The 8,361-nt window shown below is 23.4% G+C and overlaps 5 protein-coding genes across 5 annotated transcripts in view; 1 reads left to right on the top strand and 4 right to left on the bottom strand.

Moving 5' to 3' along the window:
- The window catches only part of EHI_014210 (uncharacterized protein), a gene marked incomplete at both ends in the record, with an annotated part of 655 nt that extends 503 nt beyond the window's left edge, over positions 1-152 (top strand). The window contains one exon of the mRNA XM_001913508.1: positions 1-152. This exon is cut by the window's left edge and continues 445 nt beyond it. Coding sequence (XP_001913543.1) covers positions 1-152 — 152 coding nt within the window.
- An 831-nt stretch (positions 153-983) lies between these two features.
- On the bottom strand, positions 984-2,429 carry EHI_014200 (uncharacterized protein; the record flags this gene model as incomplete). The annotated part of the gene is made up of 1 exon (XM_649959.1): positions 984-2,429. The coding sequence occupies one exon, from the start codon at positions 2,427-2,429 to the stop codon at positions 984-986; it is 1,446 nt and encodes a 481-aa protein (XP_655051.1).
- Positions 2,430-2,838: 409 nt separating this feature from the next.
- Positions 2,839-3,927, bottom strand: EHI_014190 (RhoGAP domain containing protein; the record flags this gene model as incomplete). Its single annotated transcript, XM_649960.2, has 1 exon — positions 2,839-3,927. The coding sequence occupies exon 1, from the start codon at positions 3,919-3,921 to the stop codon at positions 2,839-2,841; it is 1,083 nt and encodes a 360-aa protein (XP_655052.2). The 5' UTR covers positions 3,922-3,927.
- Positions 3,928-4,447: 520 nt separating this feature from the next.
- Positions 4,448-4,991, bottom strand: EHI_014180 (uncharacterized protein; the record flags this gene model as incomplete). The annotated part of the gene is made up of 2 exons (XM_649961.2): positions 4,448-4,768; positions 4,827-4,991. The coding sequence occupies 2 exons, from the start codon at positions 4,989-4,991 to the stop codon at positions 4,448-4,450; spliced, it is 486 nt and encodes a 161-aa protein (XP_655053.2).
- A 1,869-nt stretch (positions 4,992-6,860) lies between these two features.
- EHI_014170 (uncharacterized protein) overlaps positions 6,861-8,361 on the bottom strand; it is a gene marked incomplete at both ends in the record, with an annotated part of 3,153 nt that continues 1,652 nt past the window's right edge. Inside the window, one exon of the mRNA XM_649962.2 lies at positions 6,861-8,288. Coding sequence (XP_655054.2) covers positions 6,861-8,288 — 1,428 coding nt within the window. The remainder of the gene's footprint in view (positions 8,289-8,361) is intronic.

The following is an 8,361-nucleotide window of genomic DNA, read 5'->3' as shown; positions in this document are numbered from 1 at the left end:
AGATAATGAAGGTTCTTGTGTACAATGTTTGGATTATTGCAAAACATGTTCTTCAAATTCAATGTGTAACTCTTGTATTAATAATTATTATCTTAAAGACAACTCATGTGTTTCTTGTGATACTAAATCAAACTGCAAAACATGTTCTGTAGCTGGTGTTATTGTAGGATATAAAACAGATCTAGAAGCTCAAAGAAAAATTACAATGGGTGATGCATTAACTTTAGCTGATTGGTTAGGCTATAAATATGTTGAAATGTCTTCAAAAGATACAGAAGACCATTCATCAATAATTAAAGCATTAGCTCATTCAATAAGAATCAACCGTTTAAAGATTGAACAATCATATGAGTAAAAATAATTATTTTTTATTGTTCTTACAAATTTTCTCTATTTTCTTAAAAAAAAAATAAAATAAATTATACTCTTTCTTAAAAGTATTTTTACTCTCTATTCTTCTTAATTTACTTCTCTTATTTCTTTTTACCATTTCAGTCTAATGACTCTTTTAATTTTTCTTTCATATTTTGGTATTTAAACAATAAAATCAAAAGAATTTTCAAAAAAAGACTCTCTCATCTATTCTAACTTCATTCTATTAATAAAATAATTCATAATAAATTCAAAACAAATTGTATTAAAAATATTACTGTAACACTAATCACAAGAAATGTAATTAATTTGATTGTTAATATCTTTTGAAAAAAGGGATATTTAAAATTTAAAATAAAAGTACAGAATTAAAGTTTTAATCAATATCATATAATTAACACTATCATATTATATTAAAATTGACTTTTTATCAAAACATAAACCAAAGAAAGTAAAGTAAAATATATTAATATTATTGTTATTGTGTTTATAAGAAGAAGTATTTTTTTGTTTAATATTCATTAAATTATATTCTTATTTTAAATAAGTTTTTTATTTTTTATTTAAAAACAATTTTGTAATTTTAAGAGTATTAAAATTAAAATAGAGAGTTAATGAATGATTTGTTCAATTTGTGGTAATAAGCAATTTGCAATCAATGTATGAGCTATGTAAGTTGGATGTCGTCTAAATCCCCAGCACTCTTTTTTATTTTCATCATAACATAATTGACAATTAACTTCAAAAACTCTTCCTGGTTCTTTTTGTTGTAATGCCTTTAATGCTGTTTTCCAAGCAATTTCACCTTCTCTAGCAAGAAGAGGACCAATCACAATAATAATTTTAGCTTTTTTATAAGTTGCTAATATATGGCTAATAAATTCTTCACAACGTTGTTCAAATACTTCATCTAATTCACTTTCATCATTTGCAATAAAATCATCTAAAATTGTTTGTTTTTGTTCATGACTTTCATTCCATTCTTGTAATAGTCTTTTAATTATATGATTTTCTTTTTCTTTATTTTCAACAAGAATATTTTGAATTTCTTCTGCTTCATGTGGTGAAACAACTCTACCTAATTTGGATGGTAGTACTAATTTCTCTTTTTTTGTTTTATTATTCTTTATTTCTTCTTCTATTTCAGTGTCACTCTTTGAAATATCATTTGAACTTGAATCTGAAGATAAACAAGCTTGTAAAGATTCCTTTTCTCTTATCTCTTGAATTATTTCTTCTTCTTTTTGAACAAAAGCTGTTGGAATATCATTTCTTGATGGATTAGATGCCCCAACATCCCAAAAATCATTACTTCCAATATTGACCATAACATAATCTGGAATCCATTCCGTAAAGTCCCACTTAGATTTATTTTCTCCAGCGTTTCTTCTTCTCCAAAGTTTGTCAATATTTTTTTTGTCATTTGGAAATTCAACCTCATCACAATTTCTTACTACTCCAATACCACTCCATGCAACCATATGACTTTCCAAATTCAATTTTCTTACAATCTGAGAACACCATGCCTCTGAAGAGTCTGATTGAAGTGGAACACTATCACATTGTGAAAGAGGAAACATTCCATAACCACAACACAATGAATCTCCAATAATTTCTATTTTTTTTCGGGGTTGAATATCAAACTGTTCCATTCGTCTATTTACTCCATAGAAACAAATTGCACCATCTCTTGCTTCACTTATTTTAATTAAAGAAACCTTTTGTGCAATTGGTTTTTTATTTACCATTGTTATTGTAAAATAATTACTTTCAATAACAAAAGTGTTAAACTCAAGTTCTTTTGGTAATCCATGGAATGGTGGTATTCTTCTTATTAATGGAAGCTCAGATGCAACAAATTTCAATAAACAAGTTCCTACACACCTCATATAGAAAGTTGTACTACCACAAGGAAGCATAAAGTTCAATGAAGTATTTGGCCAATCAAAGAAAACAAGAGATTTTTCTTCTTCAATTCTTCCTTCAAAAAAAATATTTTGATGAGTAAGTCCTTGTGGAATATCAAGAGTGTTGTATTGTTGAAGAGAGAGTTCCATTTGTTCTTTAGTTTATTGGATCTCTTTCTGCTTTTTTATTTTGAGTCATGAAAAGTTTTTTCGTTACTCCTCATCATTAATCATGAAAAACTTTCTTTGTTATATATTTCTTTTTCTTAAGAAATAAGAGAATTGACGTGGAAATATTTTAAGATAACTTTTGTTATTATGTGATTGATAAAAAAAGGTTAGTTAGTTACTTTAAAAATAAGATAATTTTATAAAAATTTAAGAATAATCTTCTTTTCTTCTCTTTCTTTCATAGTGACTTTTCTATCTTACAAAATTTATAAGAAAAGTTACAAAAATAAAAGAGAAAGTGAAAATAATGTAATTAAATGCTCAATCAGGCATAATATCAACTGTTTACTATAAATTGGATTTTCATTGAAATGAAAAGAGAAGAACTTTAAACAGTAATTGTTTTTGAAAGTAAGAAGGAAGGTTTAACTAAAGCTCGTGGAGCTAAATTTAAATCCCATATCTGACTCTTTTTTTCAACTTCAGTTTCTTTTTCTATAGACTTACTAACTGTTTGACCAGTAAAACAAACTGAAGTAACTCTTTTATGAGGAGAATTCTGTAAAGGGCCAGGATTATTAAGTCCAGAAAGACTTTGGAATGATGGTACGGTTAACCCTTCTTTACTAACACTTCTAGCAAAAGTTGGACTTTCATTTGACCCTCTCTTTTTAGATTGACTTTGAGCTCTACTTCGAAACAAACCAAATGCTTTTGCATGTTCTTTTTCTTTAGGTTGAGACTTTGTTTGTTCTTCAAGTTGTTTACTTTCAATATATTGAATAATTGGATCTATATCAACTTGAATTATTCCACTTAATGGTGTATATCCTTCAATAGAAATATTAACTTGTTTCATTGCATCTTCTGGTAAATGACGAATTAATGCAGCAATACAAGATTTAGCTACATTAGTCTTTGTTAGTGCACTAAAAGGATCGATATTATCATTAATTAACATACAAGCACTAAAGACCATTGCTAAATTATCAATTCCCATTTTTGTTTTTTCTTCATATGAAGAAATAAGTTGAAGGAAATTAATAATAAAAATTGTCATTGCTTTGTTGATAGGTGGTAAACAATCTAATAAAGGTTGAATTTTTGATACATCATTCTCAATATCATCTACTGTTTGTTCATCAACAAATTTATCATAACAATTTAATGGAATAACAGGACTAGGTAATTCTCTAACAAAAGATTTAAATAATCCAGCAATTGTATGACAACTACATTCTTTATAAATTTCATATTTTCCTTGATTAAACAACTCTTTATAACCATCTATTTCTTCTTGTTTACCTGGAATTCTAAAAATTCCTTCAGTAGTTTCACCTTTTAATGCTATAACTGTATCTCTCATTAAAAGGAAAATTATTGGAACTGATACATCAGGATATTTCTCTTTTTGGTATGACATCACTGTTTCTAAGCTGACTCCAAACACAGGTTGATTGATTTCAAACATGTTCATCTTTTTAAATTATAATTTTTTAAGTTCCTTAAAAAATAAAATTAGTTCTTCTTAAAAAAATTTAAATAGAAAAATTAATTGAATGATAATTAAATATTAATTAAAATCATAAATTTATGGTACAAATTGAAACTACCAAATAATAGAACTATACTATTAGAGACAATTTATAATCAATTTAAATTAAAGAAGTAATAAGCGTGAGAAATGTTTATTCTAAAGAAAAGAATTTATGAACTTTATATTTATCTGCAAGGAAATAACTTTTCTTTTACTCAAAAGATTCTTTTTGAATTTCAAGTAACTATAAATAAATCCTTACAAAAAAGACTCATTAAAGACACATTAAAGACTTATTAAAAATTTTTAACTAAAAATATTAGTTTTATTTAAGAGGTGACTTAAACCTCTTTTATTTTAAAACTAAAAATGAACTTAGTCTTAAATTTATTAGTATCAATAAGAAAGATAATTTATGTAAGAACCATATTAAGCTAAAGGTCTATTTATTTCACTTTCTTTAATTTTTTTCATCAATACTTAGAGAAGAAGAAGGATAAATTCCAACAATTAACCTTAAACTAAATCTTAGAGATAAAACAAAACAACATATGGCATGTGCTCCAACAAAACATGCAATAACAATAAGCCATTTAACTTGAAAATCAATAAAGTTAGTTGGACAAATTTCACGATCATCTTCATAATTTTCTTTTCTATCTATTTGAGCTTCAGCAGATTCATAATCAAATTTTCTGTTTTGTATTGCATTTTTATTTAAATTATCTAATGTGTTTTTAACTTCTTTTTTTTGTTCAATAATAACAATTGAATCAATAAACTAATATTTGTTATTTTTATTTTTTTATATTATAAGAGATTAAAGAATAAAAACAAACTTGTGTAGTTGGGTCAACTCTCTCTAAAGAACATTTAAATTGAGAATGATTCATCAATAATACACTTTGAATAAATAAAACAATAGCAAGTAATGTGAATAAAATAGCAGCAATTGAGCATATAAGTGTCCAGATTTTGATTACTAATCTATCTTGTCTTTTCATAATGAAAAATATCATAACCAATATAATAAAGAAGCAACTCCCTATTACACTTAGAAATACTAAGATGGAAGGTAATGAAATTATTTCTTGACTATTTGTTAAGATTTTGATAAAAACAAATCCTCCAATTGAGATAGTTGATATTATTATTGGGAAAAAACCAAATATTTGTAAATTGCTTTTTGATTCTCTTCCTTTTGACATGAAAATGAAACTAACGAATGAAATAAGTTGTTTTCACAGTTCTTTATATGAATGATTGGTAAGTAATATGTAAAGAAATGAAAATGATTCAAAAACATGTTATTCCATGGTATCTTTTATTAAAAATTATATTTTTTTTTATATAATTTTTTTAGTAAATAAATTACAAAATTCTAGTTTTTGATGTTATTTTCTTGTCTCAAAAGAAATACTTTAGCTGTAAGTAAATTTCATTTGAAGTGTGTTGTAGAAAGTTTTTATTAATTCAATTTTTAATGTTACTAATTTGTATTATAGAGGTGTTGTAGTTCTTAAATAATTTTTAATTTTATGTTTATTTAATTAATGTTTCTTTATTGAAACAATTGTGAAGTTGATAGATATAATTTTAATAATGGCAAATTTAAATAATCACTGAAAACAGAAAAAGGGATGTAACATATATAAACAAAAACTAATTCGTTCAATCTGATACATTCCAACTCAAAAACAATTGTTTCATAACAAGAACATTCTTTTTCTCTCTCAAAAAGAAAGAAATTACTTTTTAAATTCAAAACAGGGTACAAAAAAAAATTAACAATAACCCCTTCGTAGTAATATCTCCTCAAATATAACTACTTCAAATTTAAGTTTATAATTTTGTATTACTCACATTATATGCTTTGAAAATTACAATAAGTGGAATAAAAGTGTCATTTATTTGTTATTTAGTTTCTCTTCTTGTTTTGTGAATAAATCATTTTATTTATTTTATTGTCTTTTTATACTTATTTCTGTTTATTTATTCTTTTTATCTTCTTCTTGGATGTTTATTTTTATTTTAATGAATATCTTCTTTCTTTCTTATTTCATGTTGAATGAATATTTCATTATCATTATATTATTATTTCTATTTTCTTTTAATATTAATATCATCATTTATATCATTTTCATTTGTTAATATTCATATTATCTTATTTCATTCTTTGTATTATTAATTAATACATTTCTTATTCAATTACATCATAATCAGTTAATATATGATAATTCATTATTTGATTTTTTATTAATGTATGTCTCTGACATGAAATGTTTGTTTCTCATTCAAAATTAATTAAAAATTACTTAATTAAATTTAGTAAATATTTATTGTTTTATTTCATTTTATTTATTTGAGATTAATTTATTCACTCTATTTAGATTCTTGTGTATGATGTATTTCCATATTATCATTACATTATTTCATTGTTTCTTTATATTTCTTGTTCATTACATCTTTTATCATTATTTCATATTGTTTAATAATAGTTTGTTCTATCATCTTTTTATTATTTCTATAATGATTATTCAATTTCAATTTATTAATATTTTTGACTCTATTCATTATTACTTTTATTATTTAAGTATTATGTTATTTTTTACTTTGATAACTTCTTCATTTGCCTTGTTTATTTTCAAGATAGATATTAAGAAAATATTTACATAAATTAAAATAGTCTTTTTACTATAATTATGAAAAATATTAATGAAGTGATTAAGTTGTTTATTTCATTGACAGTAGTTATATGTTTTTTATTGTATATTATAAGAGGTATTTCTTGGAATATTTGTATATGAAATTAAAATAGATTGTAGTTTGGAAATATAACTTTCATAACTGAAACAAAGCAAATAAAAATTCAATTAATACTTAATCAATTCAAAACAAGAAGGAATAGGAGTGTCATTTTTATCAATTTGACTCAATACTGATTTATCAATAATTTCATTATTTAAATTATCAGGTTTAAACCGAGAAAGTAGAGCATAAATTATACTTCCACTTAAATGAGGAAGAGTTTGATGAATTTCTTTAACATTAAAATGTTCATTAGAATGATCTAAAACTAATAAGCCACTTGTTTCAATAGCTAATTGAAGATAATCCCTAAGATAAAATATGTCTCTATTTTCACATAACTCTGCCTCCATTATACTAAAGAAGAATTTAAGTTGAAGTCCTTTAGAACAATTAATAAATTTATCATTTTGAATTAAAGTATTAATAACAAAATAACTCATATAAGTAATGACTTGAATCATTATTTGTTTTTGCGTAATATCATTAGTATTATTCTTTTTTAATATTTTATTAATTTCTTTTAAATAATTTACTGTATAATTTGCTGTTAGTTGTTCAAACTCAGCAGCTCTTCTTCTTTCAAAACATTGATTATCTTTAATCATTAATTCAATAAATCCATTTAGTTTACTTGAAGCAATTTGAATACATTTAATGAAGAATTTATATTGAATATTCATTAACTGATTCTTTAATGTATTATTTCTTTCAACATACTCAGTTTTTTCACTTTGAGTAACTTCAATAATACTATTAAGTAAATAAACCGAATTTTCTAAATCACATTCTCCAAAATTTTTAATAATTTCAAATTCTTGTATTTCTTTTGTTTCTCCTTCATTAATATATTTCTTTAATATTAATCCAAAAACTGGTTTATTATTTTCGTTGTATTTCATTTCACTTTTTTCATAATCTTCCACAATTTTTATTTCTTTTTCTTGTTTATCTTCAATTTTTTCTTTTAATAAAACTTCTTCTTTATGTTCTTTTTTCAAATTTTCAATTTCAATTTTTAATTCATTAATTTCTTTTTCTTTATCATTTTTTATTAATTCAATTTTCTTTTCTTTTTCTTCTTCTTGTTTCTTTTGATTTTCTTCAAATTCTTTAATTTTATTATTTAAATTATTAACTTCTTTTGAATATTTCTCTTCAATAATTTTATTTTTTTCTCGTTCTTCATTAATTCCTTGTGTTAATTCTTCAATTCTCTCTGTTAATACAACTGATGTTTTAATATCATCTCCTTTATTATTTTCAAATTCTTCAATTCTTTTCTTTAATATTTCATTTTGTGTTATTACTTGTTTAATTTCTTCTTCTTTCTCATTATTCTTTTTTATTAATTCTTCCTTTTCTTCTTTTATATTTTCAATGTCTTTCTTTTGTTGTTCAATAATTACAATATTTTCATTACATCTCTTATTACTTTCTTCAACTTCTTTTTGTTGTTTTTCAATTTTTTCTTCAATTTCCTTATTAATTTTCTTTAATTCTTCAATTTCTTTATTTAAATTATCCTACATTTGTTATTTATCTTTAATAACTAAAAGTGTTTTT

The sequence above is a fragment of the Entamoeba histolytica genome, genomic scaffold (assembly GCF_000208925.1).
Source record: "Entamoeba histolytica HM-1:IMSS scf_1104750516447 genomic scaffold, whole genome shotgun sequence".
In the NCBI taxonomy this organism is placed as follows: Eukaryota; Evosea; order Mastigamoebida; family Endamoebidae; genus Entamoeba; species Entamoeba histolytica.
The sequence above is the reverse complement of the archived record's forward strand: the minus strand, read 5'-3'. Positions and strand labels throughout refer to the sequence as shown.